Source organism: Drosophila subpulchrella, chromosome 3R (assembly GCF_014743375.2).
Source record: "Drosophila subpulchrella strain 33 F10 #4 breed RU33 chromosome 3R, RU_Dsub_v1.1 Primary Assembly, whole genome shotgun sequence".
Lineage (NCBI taxonomy): Eukaryota > Metazoa > Arthropoda > Insecta > Diptera > Drosophilidae > Drosophila > Drosophila subpulchrella.
The window spans coordinates 7,058,879-7,082,350 of record NC_050609.1 but is presented as its reverse complement, the minus strand read 5'-3'; the positions used below and the strand labels follow the sequence as shown (position 1 = coordinate 7,082,350).

The following is a 23,472-nucleotide window of genomic DNA, read 5'->3' as shown; positions in this document are numbered from 1 at the left end:
TAGAAGGCGCAAACCTGGGGTAAAATTATTAAAGGAGGAGCTGTAGTACAAAAAAAGTAGATCTAATTTAATAGTTCCCGCGCTCAGTTAAATCTAGCTATTTATCTAACTTTATTTTTGAATTTGTCTGCTCTTCACCACAGGTGAATTTCACCACACCACTGGCCTCGCGCTCTTTTCAACACTCACGCAAAAGCGCGCTTTCCAACACTTTTAAAGATGGCGTCACTTCTTCGGTGTCTGTGTGAACTATTCTAGTTGCCGCTGGAAAAAATCCGTAATTATCGCATAAAACGCACCTTCCGGCCGCCCAAATCGATCGAAAAGCGAACGTCCACAATTGCGGCGCGACAGGCGAGTGAAATTGTGGCTGTGCGTGCGCGATAGACCGCTGAAAGGAGCTGTGCAAAAGTGAGAATCGAATCGGAATACCCGGATACTTCAGGTGTGTGTGTGTGTGCGTTGCGTCGCTTTTTTTGTGTGTTGCAGTCGCCAGCAGTGCAACGCAAACATTGTGCTAAATTACATAAAAGGCTGAATATCGAAGCAAGCAGGCGAAAAGGGTCAAAAAGGAGATTTCTGCCACACACAGAGCAAGAGAGCGAAAGGGAGGGAGAGATATAAAGCGAGCGAGAGGTCGATAACGATAGCCTTGTTTGGTTATCGCCCTCGATAGCAACAAAAAAAAACAGCGGCGTCCTTTCAGTATGACCCTGCGGCAGACCAACGGATTTCTCACCTGCAGTGTGACCGTGTGAGACAGCCAGCCGTCGAACGCAGAGAGCAGCTTGTTGTGGTGAGTTCAGGCGGCGGCGCAACTCGAAAACGAAACTCACCACGCTCTCACCCAGAAATCTGGCACAGTGGTAACGAACTAAAGGCTAAATGAGTAATCGCAAAAGGGGAACTAGGCTGAAGCTAGAGCTTAAATAAAAAAATAACAACAAGGCTAGCCAAAAAAATGAAACAATAACAGTAGGGAAAATAGTTAAAGTACTACTCATTTGTGTGGTGAGAGAGCAATCGCGTATAGTATATACACATGTGCAAAAGAGAGAGAGGAGCAGACGAAGGAAAAAATATCTCCCCACAGTTGCCGTATGCCGCCTTCGTCGACTTCTCTCTCTCTCTGTTCGCCTCTCTCCTGCTCTCCCGAAGTTGTAGATGGCGTGTTAGTAAACGGTGCTGCTAGTGGCCCAAAAATTGCGCATACGTATGCCGCCTTCGTCGTCGGTTGGGTGCAAAAGATATAGAAATCTTTTATATACACACGCATACACAGTCGGTTTTTAATATATTCTGCAGCCCAAAAAAAAAAATTTAAATCCAAATCCCGAAAAGAGGAAAACGAAAAACGCAACTAAACAAAGCCAAGTGCAAAATTCAAGCCAGATTTCCAAGGCGAATGCAAATTTTTCAAGTGCGCAGTAAGCGGCTAAATCCCCAGACGCAATTCGGTGTTTCTCAAAAGTTTTAATAAATAAATAAATATGTAATTACATTCGTCAGCTCACACAACGCACACACACGCACACACACTCATGCGTATTGAGGAGATTCGTTTAGAATTCGTATATGCATATATATTTTTTACTTATATTATTTTTAGAATATCGATTTTGTTGCCGCGTGCGTGTGTGTGTCTCTCTCGCACCGAGTGTGTCTGTGTGTGTCTGAAACATACATATTTATGATAAGTGTGTGTGTCAAGCAGTAAAATGTGTTAAGAATTATGTTCATATAGACACAAGTTACCTAATCTTACTGCAAAAAAAGGAAAAGAATTAAAAGAAAAATAGAAGAAAGGAATCAACAAACCAAAGTGAAGCGAAAGAAAGAGCAATAGCGAAAGAGCCCCATCAAAACAGCTGCGCTCTCTCACCTTTTTACTCATCCTCTCATCCTCTTATCCTCTCATCCTCTCTCTTCCCATTCACATTCACATTCTCCCGTTTTTCCCATTCTTCACACACACACACTTTTAAGATCTTTTTGTGTTTTTTTGCTTTGATACCGCATTTACATGTGTTGACCCCACTTGGACCCCGCTCCCCTCTCGAATCCACCGCCCCCTCGCGATGCGTTGTGCAAAATTCTCTCGTGAACTACAGTTTTAATTCAATTATGTCAACTGCTATACACACATCCACAGTGAAACCCAGCAAGCAGTGCTAGAAAGCAAGCAAAAGCAAAAAAAAAGCATCTTCGTGACGTGCAAACGGGAGAGCCACCGTTGTGAGAAACTGAGAAATCACTGAGACACAGAAACTGAGAAACGCAGAAACCGAGAATCGCAAGCCGAGAAAACGAGAAAGGTATGCCAAGACCAACGGAAGTTGGCCCACAACAAATTCGAATTCGATTCAAATCGAAGCCATTTTGGGCCAAAAAGCTTGCTCCGTTTCCGTCCAATGCTTAACCCTTTGATTGCTCACGTGACAAATCCATTTATCTATGTATCATATCTCCAATAACTCAAAATTATCCGCCAAGAAGACTTGAGTTCTCAAGACTATGGTTTTAAGAGAGAATTTGGGAATATTATTCAGGGATCTGAAAAAACGATATTGAAAATACTAGAACTCAAAACCTCCCACGAGATCACTTTTTAATGTTAAAACTTGAACTTCCATATGAATAAAAAAGTCAGGTTGTAGAAAATTCTTTGGAATATAATCTATTTTATTCGATGCAATATGAAAATGTATTTTAAAAGTATAGTCAATTCAAAAATAAGCTTAAAAACAGCTTTGAAAAATATACTTCAAGAATATAATAACTATACAAAATGTTCCTACCTTTGGTGCACATAAAAAATTCCACCGGTATTTCAAATTGTTATATCTTAAAATCTTGTTAGAGGTTCGAACTTCATTAAAGTGTTAGATCAAATATCCCTCCAAATGCCAATAGCAATACCAAATATATAAATTGTCTAACAATTGAAGTAAATACACGCTTAGGGTTAATCTACGACAGAACCGAAAGGCAGTCAAAGAACTGGTTCTAATTGATTGAGTGATTTCCAGACGGCGGAGATGAAGGGGTTAAGTGGTTTATGGGCCAGGGGAAATGAGAGGGCAGGAGGGGCAGAACCTGCTCGGCAAATTAACAAGTTCCAATTGATACATACGTGTGGGGACACACGAAATTCGTCGAGCCTACTCGAAATTAGCATAAATGTGTGAAAATGGTAAATCATTTCGGGTTCACCTGTCACCGGGGTGACAAGGCCCTTGGACTGCCCTGGAATTAAGCCATTATATATCGTCGATCGATTTAATTACAATAATCCCGTATGGCTAACCAAGCACGCCCAGTGGAGAGTCCCCAAAATGAACGTGACTTGTGTGCCATTAAATGGCGAAGAAAACAAGATCATCGCCTGGTGGGGTACTTGACTTTTTTCAGCTATATCATTTCCAGTTTTCTAGCTGTCGATCGTTTTTTTTGCTGTTTGTCCAAGCGGGTTTGTCACCTGCCATTAACTGCTTTTTGTCGTGTTCGTGTTGGCAAAGCACTACTGGCCCACTGTTTCGCGGTAGTTACTTTTGCTTTGACGTCATGGCTTTATCAAATAAGGCTTGCACTAGAAGATGCGGTTTAGAATCCCTACTTCAAGTAGCATTGCTCAAAAACGTTATGCAAACTCAGAGGTGCAACCTATAAATGATTAGCAGGTTGTGAAATATTCTTTTTATAACTCGCTGTAGATAGAACAGAACCACTTCAAAAAGTTGTTCTATAAGCTGTAGCATTTCTATTATTTTTTATTTTTGTGGTTAAGGCGTTTCGCTTCCATTTTCGTGGTTTAAATTCAAATTTGCAACCAGTGACAAATTAAATGTGGACTCCCAGTTGACACTTATCATTAATGGGTTTATTTAAGGCCTATTAACCATATTTAACCTCTGGAAACAGACTTACTATGCACTGAAAATTTAAATATTATAATAGTTTTTGGTATTTTCTTATAACTGTTACCGCTTCTCTATTTTAACCAAAAGATATTGACCGATTTACTTTCGTACTGACCGATTTCTCTCGTTACTAGACCATTTCCTTGAAGTATTTTAATTTGTGAACTATTTTAACGAGTTAACCGAGGCAGTCAACCCAAATAAGTGTCGTGCCAGCGTGTGCAACAATTTGTATGCTCACTTATTGTGCGGCCACTGGAGTTTTCACTATGAAGAGGAGAATGTAATGCTGCCATAAAATGCCTCCGCATACAAAATGTGCCTCCGCATATGGAAGCGCCCCTCTGCCGTATACTTATATACATGTATCCCAGTATGACGGGTGAAAGACGAGAGGTCTATTATAAAATTACCAAGTCTCTGGGGCATTACTATGCACCATATAGTATAGTATACCCACTACCCTCCCCGGACGACCTGCTTTGCGACTGTTCACCTTTTTGTCGGCGGTAAACGCACATTCTCCCGGCAGCCGATGTTAATTTTGCTGCAGCTTTAACTTTTCTGCCTGGCCGCAGAAGTTAAAGAGCGTGCTCAGAGTCAATTTACCTTTTGGCTTTTCTCGTAAGTTGACTCTTTTCTCCGCCGATTTTCCTCTGCCAGCTGAGGCTTGGTAACCTCTTAATGACCACAAAAACACACTCGCCTGTGCACATTTCTTGCTGTCTGTTTTGACATAACTGACCTCACTCTTAGCTCTTAGCCACCTTATGTGGACTGTTTTCCCTCACATTTTCTCCACCTCGTTATGTGCGGATTGTTATTGCTGGGTTATGCCTGTCTCTTTGAAAACGTTTGCCTAATTTCACACGGAGAAAAAATACTTTGATTAGGTCTAATGTCATTTAAATTTTCCAACAATATTTGATATTTTATATTCATAAACTATGAGTAATTTAAAAATCCATTCTATATATAAAAATACATACTTTTTTCGAATTTTTGTTTTTGATTGCCGATTTTTATGACACACCATTTATGCTGCAGTCTGATATCCACCCAAAAAGGGTGCTTCATTTTATATATTAACTTTTGAACCAATGCCATTACCAATGCTCATATTCAAACTGATAAAAATAATATTACTTTGTTTTTTCCCCACAGAAACTTCCTTCAATTTTTCTCCAATTTTCAGTTCATACATACCTGCACTTTCCTGGCTGCTCTAAAAATAAAGCCCAAACCCATATTTCTTTCAACTCCATTCAAATTGAATTGATTTACTCTAGCCTGGCGTAAACAAAGGTATACAATTGCAGCCAGCTTCGATGAATTGCTTCTGTATCGAATTCCTTCCCATGCATCTAGTGGAAGTATCTGTGAAATGTAAAGTTCTCTACAAAAAATTCTCGACAAATCGCTTACTCAATCTATTTGCAGTTCTGAATTTTTTCTTTTGTTTTTCCATTTTTTGTTTGCCCCACCCTCTCATTTCTCTGGTTTTTTTTGTGTTTGACTTGAAAATATTTTCGTTATTTGCAATGGCCAGTTCGCCCGAAGCGAAACTACAGACTGGTCAAAGCTTTTTGTTTGATTGTTTGTTTGTTTGTTCTATTGGCAATTGAGAATCCGTTGCTGCAATGGGAAAAAATCAATTCTATTTGCTAGTTTGTTAGGCGAATATATGCGAGTATTTGTACAGCATACGAAGCCAGCGGTGGATCGAATATATAAGTATAGGTGTGTATCTTCTAGGGGAATAAACCTGCGGTACTACTCTAATGTAAACATCTTTAGCACACCGCAAATTAATGACCGTCTGAGTGGAGGGCAAATGTTTCTCTCATTATAATTAGACGACTGTCTGACTTTTGTACCCGGCTTGCTGAAACGCTTACTGGGCCGAGCCCCAGATTTGTGCCTTTGTTTTGCAAAATGTTTGCATTTTTTACTTCGCACGCCTCGCTAACGAGAGGAACAATCAGCTGTGGCAGCCAGAAATGAGAAAAAGCGCCGTGAAATGAAACGATAAAAAGTCAATTAGCCACACTAAAACTGGAATACCCTGCTCTTGATTAGTAGAAAAGCACGCTTCAGAATTTAAAATAAATATGCACTCAGAAAGAGAATACTTCCCAAAACCGCTCTGTTGATTTCAATATAAAAATCAAGATTATATTACGTCGAAGGGCCTACTTGCATTTCATCTCTACTTAAAAATCTCTTCATTTTGAAAATTGAACTAGAGGGCTGTTGCATCTTGAATTCAAGAACAATTTTTCTCGAATAAGTGCAGTTTGCAGGTGATTCTGGGGCTTACCTAAATATTTGCCTTCCTATTCCTAAATATTGATTTTGGAATATGAATTTGTCCACAACTTCATATATTTCAATTATTTATATAGAGAGTTCTTGCTTCTTGAATTCAAGAACCTTTTTTTTCAAATAAGTGCTGGGTGCCGGGTATTCTGGGATTTACTTTAACATTTCCCTTACCATTTGCATTAATCATTGTACTGTGTACCCTGCATAAATATTGATTTTCGAATGTGAACTTGTCTACAATTTCATATATTTATTTGTATATTCGCCATCGATTTGCTTACTTCATTTGTAACCAATTGGTATTGTTAGATTTGGATAATTTATTTTTCTTTGGGGAGAAACACTGAGTAAATATTGATTTCTTGATTGTGAATGCGTCAGTGAAACTTATCCATTAATGTAGCTATTTCTCTTTTTTAATGGATGACCTGCTGAATCAATTTAATTACTTTCAGCTTGACAATTAGAAAAACATTGATGATAAATTAACCAAAATCATTTCAGAGAGATGACATTAAAATGCAAAATGCTAAAGTTCCGTTTTGTATTTTGCATTTGCATTTTATTGCCCTCAATTGTCGATTTGCCAAAATTGCGACTGTCTAGTGCATTTATTCCATGACCTCATGTCGTTGAATCGAGCACATAATAAACTGGCACTTTTAATCAGCCTAACACTTAATCGATATTGTTATTCATGGCAAACCCTGCTGCCAAAGGTGTATATGTGGTCTGTGCCAGGGAAAAGTCCATTAGGAAAATCTTCATTCATTTGGCTGCTGTCTAGCAATCCTTAGAAATATTTTCACATTTTATGTCAAACGTTTTCTTTCTCGTTCGTCTTTCTTATTCTCACTCTGCGTTTTTCTATGCCGTTCTCCTTTTGCTTTTTGCGGCAATTAATGACGTTTTTCACCGCACAGAAAATATAATTTTAGACGGGGGAAATTCGGTGCCAGTGAGAAATATCATTTTGCTGATATTTTTACAGCCAAACGAGTGGGGCAGGGAGCCACTAAATAAATTTCCGTTTTGCGATATATATATTCCATTTGCAGTGCAGTTTGGAGCGTATGAAATTTATTTTCAAAAAAAATATGCTCAATTTATCTATTTTTTTGCCCGGCTATTTATAACCAATTTAAATTGGTGAAAATTCTTGGGCATGAAATCATATGACCTTGAATTTTGGTTACAGACCAAATGGTCTCCATTATTAATCCAGTCTTTGTTTGTTATGGCCAAACAGAATAACGTCATGGACAAAATCAATAAACAAGACTCTCAAATCGGCGACAGCTGCAGCAATTAAATAAAATCGCATTGCACACACTTAACAATTACCACTTGGCAAAAATAGATACTGCAACTGAAGGAATTCCTCAGCAGGTGGCCATTATATTTTTTTACATTTATATTTGCTATCTTATCTTTTTCACCCTGAGATACATTTTCATCGTCTTTTGTTTGTGTGCCGCCGCCTCCTGTGTTTATGCGACATTTTTGCGCTGATTTTGATTAGGCGGCAGCCACGCCCACCCACACACAAAGTCCGCTTATCACAGCTCAAATCGCTTAATTAAAAAGCACAAAATGAAAAACCAAAAAAAGCAGGAAAAAAGTCAAACCATAGAAACTGAGAGAGAGGTGTGTGCTTTTCAATAGAAAATTTTCCATGCTTTGGCATTGAATTTGCACTGGCACATATACCTATTTTTTCACTAAGTAGCACATACGCAAATCTGAGCACTAGACTTGTGTATATATAATATATACCTGCATATATATATAGAAATACCTCTGTAGGTGGTGACGCTATAGCCATAGGCAGGGCTATATTTCATTGGACCGAGCGGCGTCTGGCGCAAAATTTGCATTCTTTCAGCCTTATGTTTCATTTGGCTGTTTTCTTGTTTTCTTTTTTAATTAGTCAAAGGCTGTCGCATTCGCCGTGTGTCTTGGTCTTAATTATTTAATTAAATTGAGGAAACTGTTGTGACTGCTGTTGTCTTGTCTGTCGTCTCTTTACGATTTCGTCATATGGTTTTTGACTGGGTTTTTGGGTCCCCCCATTTAACAATACAATACATGGAGCCAAAAGCCGAAACCAAAACAGAAATCCCCACCCCGAGCATATAACACTTGTCGCTGATGCAATTAGTTGTGGGTTTTGTGTACATTGTCAACTAATTTCGTGGCACTTTCTCTTTTTTCTTACCTTCCACCTCGGCAATAAGTTAAATTAAATGTTACATAAAAACCAGAAGCACTTGGCATTTGCGGGGCTAGAAGTTATGAAAGATGTGGTAATCAAATTAAAAGGGGACATAGATAAGAAAGCTTGGAATTTAGAATTCCAGACTCTATAGAGCTTTAGGGTTTTAAGAAGATTGGTGATAATATATTAAATTGGTGGATAGACTGGTTCTTAATTGGTTCGGGAAATTCTTTCTTAAATGGATTAAATAAATCAAGTTTGAGTGCCTTTATAGATTAATCAAGATTACTGGGTTTGATACTGTTTAGTTTGGCTTTCTATTTACACAAAATTATGAAATTCCTGTTCCAGGAAACATATAGTAGGGCAAATCCCCCTTTAATGAGAATATTTGTGTATGCTCTGTGATTAAATGAGTTCCAGGAACTACGCTTGTTCTGTGGCCCTGCTATTTGTATTGAGTTTTCCTTACCAGGAACCAACTGGCAGAGGGTATAGAGCGCCTTTCACTTGGCATAATTATACATAAATACTGGGAAAAGCGACTACTGTCAGTAGCGCATCCTTTTCGCATTAAAAGCCAGAGTCCTTGGCAAATGCACTGCACATACACGTGCTCACACCCACCCACGCACTTGGTTAATAAATGCCCAATTGCGCAAAAGGAAAATGTGTTTCCATTTTACCGCAACCAACGTGGTGCTGACGTAGAGCACTCTACACTTGTTATACCAAAAATAGAAATATAAAGTCGGTTCTATTTTTGTGACCCATAATGTGCTGCTTTTCCCAGCATTTGCCACCTTTCCCCCACGGTTTTCCACGTTTTCTATATCTTTTTTTGTCTTTGTGTCAATGTCGCATTGCGTGAGTTGGTTTCATTTCAACTTTGGCGAGGTGTTTTCATTTCACTATAAGACTCATTACATTGGAATTTTAGTAGTGGGGCGCTTAGCTAAGTGGGCTATCAATAAATTGAATCATACTGTCAATTGAAATTAATACACTGTAAAAGACCTTGAACGTGGCTTTAGGGCTTTCGAATATGTGTGTGCGGCCAGTGGGTTGATAAGAAAAGCTCTGTACTCATTCATGCTGATGCATCTGTCGGATGCATTTTATTTTGCTGAGCTTTATTAGCTGACACTTGCACAAGTTAACCCTTTTTTAGGCAAAGCTCATCCGTTATCTCTGAAACGCACTCTTTCTCTATTTTCCTCTGGGTTTCTCTGTTTTATTTTGCAAACTCGACAAACATCAATCGATAGTTTGGCTTGCCATTGTGTTTGCCTGCCATTCAACTTGGCCAGCAACTTTTTCAATCGAGTCTTGCCAACTTTGTCTTCTGGCCGAGAGCAATTCCCCCTCCCCGTCCCTCTCCAGGATATTTCCTAATTTAATTTATTACTGCCTCTGTTGTTCATCTTGCGCTTGTTAAGTGTCTTGAATGTTTAATAGCGCTTTACATGCTACAACAAGTTGTGCTACGATTTACGCAGTTACTATACCAGGTCCCAAAGTGACCCAATTCCCTTGGAAATTTCTTCTAATTTCGTTGGCTCGGTGTACATGTGGTGTGTATCCTGCGCAAAAGTCAACCAAAACAAATCAAAAATGCAGCCCAGAGAAATGTCGAGTGATGGGGAGGCGCCGCCGCCAGAGGTTTTTCTCCATTTCCAAAAAGAATGAACAACAGCAGTTGGAGCAGAAAGACTTTTCCACTGACCACCCACTCGTGACATTTACAATTGTGTTTTATGCTTTTCGGCGGTGGCTCACTCAGGAAAATTCCATTAAAAAAGCCTAAAATGTTTGAAATGGTTGTACAAGTTCACAATCACATTTTTATTTCCCTCTGTTTTCTATTTTTAAAAAGTAATATTAGTTATTTCAATTTCACCCAAACTCAGATTCTAACAACTAAAACAAGAATAAATATTAAAACGTGCAGAAAAACACATTTGAATTGTTTATTTTTTTTTCTTTGACTTTAAAATCACACAAACACATGTGGAATTTGTTACTTTAATCGACCTTGGTTAGTTTCAATTAGCGTACATAGGTGGAAATGCTGACTCATTTGAATATTATTTTCTATTTTCGAAAACTGCTACAATATTAGATGTTTTGAGTGTGAACATGTTAAAATATTTGTAGCGTGTGTCACTATATTTACGGAAAATAACACACATGTCATTGCCTTTCCTTTAAATTCGCTTGATAAAAGTGTGGAATATTTTTGTGTAGATTAGGGAAAAGTGTTGTCTGTTTAGTTTTATTGATAGTATTAATTTGGGTTTTTAAAACGAATTCATTAAATATGTTTTCGGCAACTTAGAAAGGTAATCAGGCTGTTATTTCGTGGAGATTTCAAATGATGGTAGTGTTAGTTAGATAGGAAGTCAGGAATATTATTTTAAAGATTTTGACATCTGTGGAAGCCATTGAGAGTGTTTCATGTTTCATTGAAAAATATTGATACTGAATTTAAGGACTTAAAAAAATTATGATAAGATGAATTACAGTCTTAAAAGTGTAAAATATATTAGTAAGTAGGTAATGCTACTGATAATATTACTTTTGTTTTTATGTCATTTCGGCGGCATTTTAACCTAGAAACTTAGAAATTCGAATTGTTTATTAGTATATTTCTAAAATTTGTGATAGTCAGATTTTTTCTCAGTGTGTGGCTGGTTATGATGGTCGTCGTGGATGCCTGGAGGGCACACGCTGAGCGGCCCAAGTGCTTACATTGTGCAAACTTTCGCTTCTTGTGCAGCTGATGATGCTGATGTTGATGTTGATGCTGATGCGGCTTCTCTGTTGATGCTTTTGCCACGGCTGTTGATGTTGTTGATGTTGCTGATGGGCCTGGCCTGGCTGGGGCATGAAATCTTATAAAACTTATTGTTCCATTTCCTTTCACTTTATGTAAATTAAACAGTGCATTATTCTTGCATATGCGCGTATGTGACTGCTGGGGGAGAAAGGAAGGAAGGCCGAGTGGGTGGTAGGTGAAACACCACGGTGGAGTGCGAGATACATGCAGATATTTGCATTTTGCACTTGGCACATGTGCCAAGTTCTCATTTTTTATTTCTCTCCTGTTTGCTTTTCGCTTAACGAGGCAGAGGCAAAGGAAAAGGGTCGGAAAAGCTGTTGCATATGTAAACTTAATGGCTCTGCGCTGATTTGATTGATTCCATGATATCAATACGGGAACAGTGTGTATCCATTGCGATAAGGTCAAGGTTTGACTGACTGACTGACTGACTGGTCTGTTCTGGACCCTCCCTCAGTTCTTATTTTTGCAGAAAATGCGCAATGGAAATTTTCAGCAGGCAAAAGTGGTATATCTTGTGTGGTGGTATTGTTGAATTAAATTATTTTAAAAGCATAAAAACTAATTTTGTAGAAATTATTCCCAGAAAAGATGGTTCCATAAAGTGGCTTATTGGTTATGATTTTCTTTAGACATCCATTCTACACAACCTTTTCTCAATTTCAATACCTTATGAATTTACTATATATTTTTTCCTGTGCACCTAAGACCGCCCACAGCAACAGGCTTTCATCGATAATTACCATTACCGTATAGAAATCAATTTCATGCTGGCAGCTTTGATGATTTCCCAAGTACGTACTACGTAGACACGCAATGAAACGCAGTTTATAATTTTTGCCACTAAACTCAAACCCAGTAATTTGTAATTTGTTGCATTCGCATTCGCCGTTCGGTTTTCATCTTTCGCATTTTCACTGTCATGCCTTGATGGAGATTGCTGTAGACGACGGCGAGGACTGGAGAATGGAGAATTCTCACCGACCATGAACTCATCTCTCGTGCGTTGCACAAAAGGATTTTGCCAAGTGCCCCATGTTTGCGATTTTTGAGGAGGAGGAGAAGCATTTACTGCGTAGTTTTTCCACAGTTTTCCCCGCTTGGAAAACCGTCTGAAGCCCCCCAAACCCAATTCCTTTAGACACGTTTCAAGTACGTAGCGAAAACGAAAACAGTGCGCAATATTTTCACACTGGAGTGGAATGCGACGCAAGGGTGAAAGTGGCGAAAAGGGGAAATTCTGCTTATCATCGTGTCACTTTGCATTACATAAAACCATAAAAAAAAGTGTGTGAGAACTATGAAATTGTGCACTAGATAAACACCATAGAAAAGTGGTATTTAGGTGGCATTAAAATCCACCTTAAATGTTTTCCAGCTGACAGCCCAATGTCAACAAATGAGCCATATCAAAAATCGATACAAATATGCATTAAATATTTGCCAACTTCTCAGGGGAATGGAATGGGGAAGTACGAGCAAGAAAGCTTAAACGGAAGGCAATGAAAATGAATGGTGCTTTCCCTAAAAGGCTTATAGCTATTATTGTTTATGACAAACTAAACTAAACTTATAATTACATTAATGGACGGAATTTTGAGTAATACGAATGGAAAGCATTAAAATACAAGTAATATCTGTCAAGTTAAGGTAGAAAAGTTAGTTATAGTCAGTTATTTAAAATCAAAAAATCTCTTTCAATGTTCCGTATATATTCTAAACAAACAGAAAAGGGAAAATCGAATTGTGGCTTTCTTTTATAATCTACTATATTAATGGGACAGGCATGGTTTACAATAATAACAACTTAATCTCTGATAATGAATCTGATTATTGTGTTTTGATTAAGTTAGGTATACTCGAGAGTAAACAATTCCGTGCTCAATGATTTGTGTTTTGTAGTTCCTAAATATTTATAGGGCTTATTTAGGATAATAAAAAATAAGGAACCAACTATCGAAGCAACAACTGTGAATATGGAATAGTTTGACGAAAGTTTATTGCCACTTTTGGTAACGTTCAAAAGCTGTTCTCGCCCTCAAACATTTTATTTAGCTTATTGATTATAGCTGGGAAACCAATAGACATGCGTCAAATGCATACTATTGAAGGAGGAGGCAGGATGAGCTATAGTACATGAGAGGTGTATATGTGGTTTAGAGCTGGCAATCAGCGATGGTGGGGTGACATCCTAAATAAGTGACAGGAAAATATATAAGAGCGTAGATTTTATCGAGATATGCTGTCGTTTACATAAACCATGCTGCAATTTTCGTGTGCTTATATTTTGGGATCTTAAGTTAATCGATAAAGAAGCAAAAGCCCCGATAGAAGGCACCAATCGATAATATCGATATTGCTGTCGAGCATTGTCATCTCTAATTAAGAAGGCCTAGGGTGGGAAAATAATTTCCTACCAATGAGTGGGCGAAGGCTGTCGACTGGCGCTTAGTCATTAGATGACCAAAACGATGACTGTGTTTTAGTGGTTGGGCGGCGAAAATCTTATAAATGCCAGCAGAAAAAGTAGAAAACAACAGGCAAACAAAGCACAGCAAAAGCAAAAGCAAAACAAAACAACAGAACTAAAGCAGAAGCAAAGTGAATAGCAGTGGCCACAAAGCGGACTTGTCTCATTATTTTGTGAGCCCTCCCTAGTTATTTGTTATTGTTTTCGGCGATGATATGCTGGGGAATTTCGCTACCACTACTGAGTAAATAATGTCATAAGGTCACACGCACAACAACACACATTAAAGGGGGAATATTGTGGGCCTAATGGTCAGCCATTGTTGTTCTTTGTCATTTGTCTTGGGACTTTTGGGCTGGGCTAGGCTGGGGCTGGCCATAGAGCCCCGTTGATGGTTTTATATAAAATAGCATAATAAATGGCCAGCCCAGTCTTTTGGATTCGCCATCGTCGCTTCTCTGTCCCCCCATATTAAATGTCACGTCGGGGTTGACATTGTGTTTGCCCTATCGCAGGTCCCGCCCCCCAGAGAAGGTGATTGAAACAAATTAATGCGAAAAAACAGTGCAGAAATTCAATTATTAACAGGGCAGCGCGTTGAAAAGCGCTGACCACCGTCACTCAACGTGGAAAATAGGTACAAAAAAACCTCCGTCAAAGGCAGCTGTGCAAACTTTTCACTCTCCACTCGCACCCACTCTCTCTATTTTGCTCTTTTTTTTTACCTCCCAGTGAGTTCCGGCTGGCCAACTCACACACATGCGTATTCTGGTTTGTCAGACACTGAAAAAAAATTTGCAAATATCGGTTTGAAACACTGTCGTGCACTGTTTGTGTGGCGGCAGAGAATGGGCAGAGCTTTTCTCCGTGTCTGCTTAAGGGGTTTAACACTTAATTACCTAATATTATCCATTATTATGAAGATGTACAATATGGGTTTTAAAATTTATAATCTTTCAAATATTTCATTTTTAAGAAAAATAAAAGAATAAATAATATTAGTGACTTGTGAAAGGAGTCAATACACAACATATAATGATGTTAAAATGGTTATTTGAGAAGCTTTTCTAAAGACCATTTATATTGCACATATTACATTATTTTTTTCCTAGTGAGAATCTATATAAATATGTTGGAATATTTTACTGCTTTAATTTAATATTGAAAAACTTTCAATACCTCACATTTATTGATGTTTTTCTCTCTGTGCAAGGACGCCCACGCGTCTCGATTTCCATTTCCACCGGCAGACAAGCGGACAGGCAGCTGGCCCAAGCCAAGTTGATCGCATTTACCTGTTTGTCACTCATACGCCTTGTGGTCCCAGTCAGTCAGTAGTTGGTTTATTTTCTGGCTCTTTTATTTCCAGCTCTTTTACATGTGGGTGTTCCTGAGCCGATGAGCGAGTGTGTGCGACGTGTTTAACATGTTTTCGCTTGGAAATCGACGGTGGGCAGTCGGTTTGACTTGCATTTGTGCAAATTTGTGTGCCTAACTGGAAACAGTGAACAAGTTCCGCCATGTGCAATGTCGTCCTCGAAGTGAAAACTGTGCAGCAGCCACACACTCACACACACTTTCCTGCCTCAACCATTTCCCTTAAATTGAAGTTCAACCTGGGCCAGTCCAGTGGTTGATTTCTCCCCCATCTCGCAACAATCCATGCAAATGAATGAGTTTTCCCTGCCAGCTTGGGCGATGCGTCCTTCATTTGGCTTCATTTCCGTTCAAGATGACAGAGGCATCTCGTTTCCGGTCAATGGCTTTTCCGGGCTCGTTTTGATTTAATTTAGACGCCATGCTAAATTTAATTTAACAGTCAGTTATAGTTGAAAATCAAGAGAAAAAACAGAGCCCCAAGTTGGCCACATTCTGGGCTTTGCGGTTGCGAACGTCCAGCTGGGGAAGTGCTTTTGGTGTTTCGGTTTTCGTGGTCTGCCAGCGAAAGTTCAGCTGGTGGGAATCGAATTCAGGATTTAGCAATTGCCATACGTCAATCAACCAATCAATCAGGAGACTGATTGCAACTGCAAATGCTGCACATGGGACGTTTCCATTGTTGCTCACTGAGTTTTCCGGAGAAAGTAAAGCAATTGATTAAAGAAAAATAAAAGTAAATCAGAAATAAAATCATTTTCCTAAAGGAAAAACAAAGATTTTAACTGAAAACAAGGAAGAACGCTATAGTCGAGTACCTCGACTATCAGATACCCGTTACTCAGCTAAAGGGACCAAAGGAAAATGGAGATATGCAAGCAGCAAAGCGAGATTGAAATGCGCCACCTACCGGCGGTAGACAGATTTAAGCATTGTGGGCGTTAGAGTGGGCGTGGCAAAGTTTTTTTTGGATCAATCGATAGGTATTGACAATACCAATACATTTCAGTTAAAATTTTTTATCTAGCGTGAAAATTGTGGGCGCCACAGGTTTGGGCGGTTTGTAGGCGTTCTAGTGGGCGTGGCATATTCGCGTGGCAAAATTGCGCTGCGCTTAAGCCTAAGGAATCTAAATCTGAAATCCCATTTCTCTATCTTTGATATTTTCGAAGATATCGGCGTTCATATTTACGATTTTTTTAAGTTTGTGGGCGGTTTGTGGGCGTTCAAGTGGGCGTGGCAAACTTTTTTTTGGGTCAATCGATAGGTATTGATGAGAACAAGACATTTCAGTTAAAATTTTTATTCTAGCATGAAAACTGTAGGAGCCACAGTTTTGGGCGGTTTGTGGGCGTTAGAGTGGGCGTGGCACTCTGCTGAAACAAACTTGCGCTGCGTAAGAAGCTCAGGAATCTGCACGCCTAATCTCAATAGCCTAGCTCTTATAGTTTCCGAGATCTCAGCGTTCATCCGGACGGACAGACAGACGGACAGACGGACAGACGGACAGACGGACAGACGGACATGGCTAGATCGACTCGGCTAGTGATCCTGATCAAGAATATATATACTTTATGGGGTCGGAAACGCTTCCTTCTGCCTGTTACATACTTTCCGACGAATCTAGTATACCCTTTTACTCTACGAGTAACGGGTATAAATATATACTCCATAATATGCAAAAATGCCTCTTTAAATCGCATACCTTATATAATTTGAATGCTTGGTTTTTAGTGTTGCCACAGTTCACATTATTATTTTTTATCAGCTATCTGTGTTATCTGGTAACAAAGAAATCACAGGCAAAGCCTTTATCTCCCCAACGCTCACACAAACGCACCTGCAAAACCAACGATTAGATACACCTGAATGTTTCATTTTATCAGACTCTTTGGGGCTTTTTCGTGCCTTTCACTGCGGTGTCAATTTTTGAGTAATTTACACCGATAAGAACCTATCTAACAGACAAAACCCCATACGTTTCTTTTTGATTGCAGTGCATGTGATGCCAAATATCCATAAAACCCAATAAAGAAATCAATGCAAACGCGAATTACTATGTGAATGCAGCAAATCAGCAAAAAGCAGCAGCAGCTCTTTCTCAGTTAACCAAATTGATGTGCCATTCAGGAGCAGCAGCAGCGCAGAAAAAGGATCCAAGAAAGGAGCAACCAACGTAGAAGCTAAGCGAGAGTATTAAACCAGAGTAAGGCGCATCGCAAATGCAACAATCCCTCCAGTAAACAATACAAAAATCAACAACAAGTACAGCAAACAAAAAGAAACAGGTGAGTTGTAGACCGACTGATAAATGAAGCCACATGAAGTCACCGTGAGCTAATTGATTGCCCCCACTTTATTCCAGTGTACATACAACTGTAACGAATTTAAGCAACAACAAGCAAAAGCGGTTCCAGACGAGAGAGGAGTATAACAAATTTAACGCCCCCAGAGTAACCAACAGTTAGATGCCAAGATAAGTCGTTACCGCTTTAATACCGCCATCAACATTACCCAGCAACAGAAGCTGATCCAGCAACTCCAGCAGCAGCAACAACAGCAGCAGCAGCAGGCGATCGCTTTCAAGGGGAAGAGGAAAAACAAGCAGAAATTGCAGTTGCAGCAGCCGTTGCAGCAGTTGCAGTTGCACATTGGTCAGGAAGGACAGGACGCTGAAGGAGCTGTAGAGCTGTTGGGCTTACCCAGAGGTAGCGATAACAATTGCAAGACGCCAAACTCAACCGCAAAAGTCGCCAACATAACACATAAAATTTTCGGTTGGCTACGCAAATCACGCAACAAACGGCCAGTCGAGATCCTCAACAGCGATTTCGGCGAAGACGGCGACGAGGGCGTTGGCGAGGGCAAGGGTCAAGGCGCAGGCGAGGAGGGAGGAGGAGCAGCAGCTGCCAGTGCAGCTGGCGGTGCAGCCGATCAATTTTCAGTGGCAAGCGTTAAAAACAAAGCCGGCAAGCTGAATACCACACAGACAGCCACGGAGACCGCCATCGATTCAAACGAACCCAAATCTGAAAAGATGTCATCGGGCACGTTTGTGGATCGAATCGACCCGTTCGCCAAACGTTCGCTCAAGAAGAAGGGTAAAAAGAGTCAAGGTTCCTCGCGCTACAGAAATTCTCAGGATGTTGAGCTGCAGCAATTGCCGCCGTTAAAAGGTTTATATTCATTTGAAATCAATCTTAACTTACTTTACAATCTTATCATATTTGTTTTCTTTTAGCCGATTGCTCCAGCTTAGAACAAGAGGAGCTGTTTATACGGAAGCTGCGCCAGTGTTGCGTGTCCTTTGACTTTATGGATCCCGTTACGGACTTGAAGGGCAAGGAGATCAAACGGGCCGCGCTCAATGACCTATCCACCTATATAACACATGGGCGCGGTGTGCTTACGGAACCGGTTTACCCGGAAATAATTCGCATGGTAAATATTGAGACTACCACAATACACTTTGTATTATTATCAAAAGATTAACTATATAGTATTATAAACTACTCAACTATAAGTTATTATATGTACAATTTTTAATTTCCTTCACTAGATTTCTTGCAACCTATTTCGCACGTTGCCGCCCAGTGAGAATCCCGATTTCGATCCCGAGGAGGATGATCCGACTCTGGAGGCTTCCTGGCCACACCTGCAGCTGGTGTACGAGGTGTTCTTGCGGTTCCTGGAGTCTCAGGATTTCCAAGCGACCATCGGCAAGCGTGTGATCGATCAAAAGTTCGTTTTGCAGGTGAGTCTTAGATTCTGCACTTAAAGTTGTCAAGTTTACTAATAGTTTTTATCTGTTGGATAGCTGTTGGAACTTTTCGACTCGGAGGATCCCAGGGAGCGGGACTTTCTAAAGACGGTGTTGCATCGCATATACGGAAAATTTTTGGGACTTCGGGCTTTTATACGAAAACAAATCAACAACATATTCTTGCGATTCATTTACGAGACGGAGCACTTCAATGGAGTCGGTGAGCTTTTGGAAATCCTTGGCAGGTATGTTTATCATGTGCATAATAAGCTGATTATACAAATATTAATGGGGTTTGTCTTCGTTTATTCGATTAGTATCATCAACGGATTCGCCTTGCCCCTGAAGGCCGAACACAAGCAGTTTCTGGTTAAGGTCCTATTGCCACTGCACAAAGTCAAATGCCTGTCGCTCTACCACGCTCAACTGGCGTATTGCATTGTACAATTCCTAGAGAAGGATCCATTCCTTACCGAACCGGTGGTGCGTGGCCTGCTTAAGTTCTGGCCCAAGACGTGTTCCCAGAAGGAGGTCATGTTCCTGGGTGAGATCGAGGAGATTCTCGACGTGATCGATCCGCCGCAGTTTGTCAAGATCCAGGAGCCGCTGTTCCGTCAGATTGCAAAATGCGTGTCCAGTCCACATTTTCAGGTATGTCCCAGGGTTTATTTATGAACGATGAACGATGGATTACCGTATGCTTACTAAGTTCTAGAGAGAACCTATATTAAAATGTTTCCATCTCCTTCCTCCAGGTTGCTGAGCGAGCTCTTTATCTGTGGAACAATGAGTACGCCATGTCGCTCATCGAGGAGAACAATGCGGTCATCATGCCCATCATGTTCCCGGCCCTTTATCGCATCAGCAAGGAGCACTGGAATCAAACCATTGTGGCGCTCGTCTACAACGTGTTGAAGACGTTTATGGAAATGAACTCGAAGCTTTTCGATGAGCTGACCTCCAGCTACAAGGCGGAGCGGCAAAAGTGAGTGCTAGCACCAGAGTTCAAAACCAACATATAATAAAAATTGTATCATTTTATAGGGAAAAGAAACGGGAGCGGGACCGCGAGGAGCTGTGGAAGAAGCTGCACGAACTCGAATCCAATCGTTCTAGTGGGCGCACCGCCGGCGGCAGCGCCACGACATCGAACACAGCAGCTTCCGCGGCGTCAACGTCCCTGCAGCCACCCAGCACCGCTGGCCTGAACTCTCATCAGCAGCAGTCGAATAGCAGCAGTAGCGGCAGTTTGTCCAGCGGCGGTGCCGGCGGCGACATTAATCCTGCGACCACAAATGCGAAAATCAAACAGGATAAGGCGGACAACTAAGCAACGCAAGGCGCGCCCGAAACTAACAATAATACAAAAAAGAAAAACCAACATCAGTAAAAGCGTAAGCGTAACGCGTTATCCGATATCCGTAAACCGTAAACCGTAAACGGCAGAGACAGCAACCACACATCTAAAGGAGAAATAAATAGTTATACTAAACCACACATATGCTAAACCTTAAAACCAGAAAATATAAAACTAAAATGTATACTCGATTGACAAGACACCAACCAAGCTGACCCGCAGGACGCTTGGGCGGCGGTTAAAGGAGGTAGAACCGAGATCTGGAGCGGGAGCTGAATCAGATCCCAGGGCGTGTGTGTGTGTGCGCGGTAATTGAGAAGCTTGAGTGCGGTATAAAAGATAGAAATCTTTATAAATAATGTATCTTACATCTACGGCAAAACACACACACATACACGTGCGCGACACGTATAAATATATATTACAAAAAAGAAGAAACATAATTATTAATTACGTTTAAGCGAAAACAAGTTGAATAAAGCGAAATCATGTTAGTAAGTGAAATGCAGAAGAGTAAAAGAGCGATAACTAAAACGGATTGACGATTGTTGAAGCGCATTGAATATTATTAACTAAACATATTGCTAACTAGCATAGATCAGCCATCCTATCCCCCCACCCACGAACACTACGACAACAACAACACCCCAATCACCTAAATGTTCACTTGCAAAGTATTTGCGTTCATTTGAAATGTGTAAAATAGTTGAAACTGCGCTGCATCCTCAGATTTTGATTTTCTGTTTTTTTTAACTGATCCATAGAACGGCGTTTCTTAGTCCAGATTTCCCACTGAATTGTATATAAAATATCCGAGAACTGTGCTCCCCATCCTCACCAAGAAAGAAACTTTGTTACTTAGCTTTAAGTGTTGCACACTCCGTCAAGACTTCTCGAAAACAGAAATTCCAACAATTCCCGCTAAATGCCTGCGCAGTTACGATGCCGAATCTGCATTCAAGTGTAGGCAGAAAAAACAAAAGCAAAGCCAAGTTTTAGTACATTGTTGAAGTTGCTGCTAGACAGGGAGCCGGCAAAAATCTATAAATATTTAAGAATACAATTAAATACCATAACGTACGATAAACGCTGATCTATATAAATGTATGTAAAGTGTGCGGAAAATACACAAAAATATATCTCCAAGCTGAGGAAAGGCGCATGCGCGGTAATCGAGATGTAAGCGGCAAAGAAATGAATACAAATATGGAGCATTGTAAAAAGGTTAAGCTAGAGAAACCAACCAACCAACAACCAAGCGAACGATAGTTTATAGAACAAGGTTATGGAAAATTCAGCTTGGCATATAGTCTCTACTACCCCCATATGATAATTGGCATCTTGCGAAACATTTCCACAGTCCACTCCAGGCTCGATGCATCCATCTACACACTATAATATCCCTTGCATATATGTATATCTCTGCGGAAAGCGGTCCAGTGTAGCCTCCCACATGGTTTTGCAGATTCCTTTTCGACTCTTCTCGATTTAATTAATTTATTTTCAATCCTCACGGAAATGCGCACAATTGTCATTCGATTTGCTAAACAATTCTTTCGATTGTAAATAATGTAGCTAAGTTAAAAGGGGCAGAACTTTGGGGCCGCATTTCCCAGCATTCACACTCACACTTAGCCGCACTCTCATAGCAAGGAAATATATAAAATTTATATATGAAATAAATGTTTGTTCATTAAACTCTCACGCCCATTACAAAGTATAGAAGCATGCATTATAGGAGCAAGAAAAACTAGGAGCAGAGGCGGAGATAGGGATGCAAAAATAGGACGAGATGAAAATATCCACTAATGAATGTCTCTCATTAAGCGAAACCGCAAGAGTTCATATAATATTAAAGATAATTGTGTCTGTGAATCGTGAGTTATTATACACATATATTGCAAACAAAACTGGAAAATAAAAAAAAAAACTATAAAAAAAATCTAAAGGAAACGTAAAAGTTAGCGTTATTATTAAATATGTTTGTAAAACGTCAAAAATATGCAACAATACAGAAGCGAGGGAAAGGCGTATAAAGTGCATCAACTAAAGAGTCGTCGGCTAGAGCAGAGAGTATATTTCGAAAACAAAAATTGAACCTATGGCCTAAATACTAAGCAACGTGTGTAAGAAAGTTTTGCATCTTTATATTAGCGTGTAATTAAACAAACAAATAGCTAAACAAAGCCCAAGCCTAAACAGCAACTACAACTAGAGCTACTACAAAGAAATCACGAGTATCATCCCCCCCGCATTGAGAAGCAATAGCGATCAGATCCGATAACCCCGACCGTTAAGTCTTACTGCCTTCAAAGAGATCCCAAGAAGAACACCAAAAATAATGAGGAACAGGACTGTAGAATGTTGAAAGTCAGAGGCAGGAGTTCTAGACCCGTTTGTTATGCCAATCCCCCGTAACACCAAAACTCTATTCCTAACTAGCAGATCCATCACCCACGAATAGGACCCATCTCTAGTTAACGTTGATGTTCGCATAGGATGCCAATCAGTGACAAAAAAAGAACATATTCAAATAATGCAAGTGTAAAAAAAGAAAGAAGAAATCAAGTAAACAACAAGAATAAAATAAAGATGTTGAAAAAGAATGCCTAATAAACGATATATACATATGTAAGTCAAGTGGTTTAATGATTATTGTCTCTTCAGTTTTGATTGTTTTGTGATCAACACTTCTGTTGCACTCTGAGTTAACCTGTTTAGTCCGCTTTCAACTTATATGGTAACTTTAACTATAGTTTCTATTATTGTATTTATATGTATAAACAAATCGAGCATGTTATATCGTAACTGCAACAGCTGCTTAGAGCCAGCTGAGCAAGAAGTATAAGCAAAAGCAAAACTCGTTAAGTACTTTTAGAGACAAAAACCCTGTACTAAGAAGTGTACTAAAAATAAAGTCGCATTAACAACGTTGCATCAAAAAACAAAAACAAATGATAATGAGAATGCCGAAAAAACGGAAAATGCTAACAAAACCAACAACAATAAGAGCAAAAAATAGTTAAAGCGCTTAAACAATATAAATACTATGGATACTAACAATGAAATGAGAACGGAGCCGATGGAAAAGGATAAATATATATGTGAATTATGTATTTTCTTATGTTCTAGACTTGTAAAAAAAAACCTATCGTATATGACACATGCTATTATTATTATGTATAACTTTCAGTTCGTGT

General features: G+C 39.7%; 1 protein-coding gene across 7 annotated transcripts; it reads left to right on the top strand.

Moving 5' to 3' along the window:
• The first annotated feature begins 227 nt into the window (after positions 1-227).
• Positions 228-23,388, top strand: LOC119563134 (serine/threonine-protein phosphatase 2A 56 kDa regulatory subunit epsilon isoform). 7 transcript variants are annotated; one of them, XM_037876386.1, is made up of 10 exons: positions 228-411; positions 2,153-2,315; positions 17,150-17,440; positions 17,518-18,328; positions 18,394-18,593; positions 18,712-18,906; positions 18,970-19,160; positions 19,233-19,566; positions 19,671-19,900; positions 19,960-23,388. In XM_037876386.1, exons 4-10 carry the CDS (start codon positions 18,190-18,192, stop codon positions 20,243-20,245), a joined length of 1,575 nt encoding a protein of 524 aa, XP_037732314.1. In that variant the 5' UTR covers positions 228-411; positions 2,153-2,315; positions 17,150-17,440; positions 17,518-18,189; the 3' UTR covers positions 20,246-23,388. The 7 variants fall into 7 exon arrangements, with proteins under 7 accessions (XP_037732314.1, XP_037732313.1, XP_037732318.1 ...); XM_037876385.1 differs by having other exon boundaries at positions 228-445; XM_037876388.1 differs by lacking the exon at positions 228-411 and adding an exon at positions 1,312-1,427.
• The last annotated feature ends 84 nt before the right edge of the window (positions 23,389-23,472 follow it).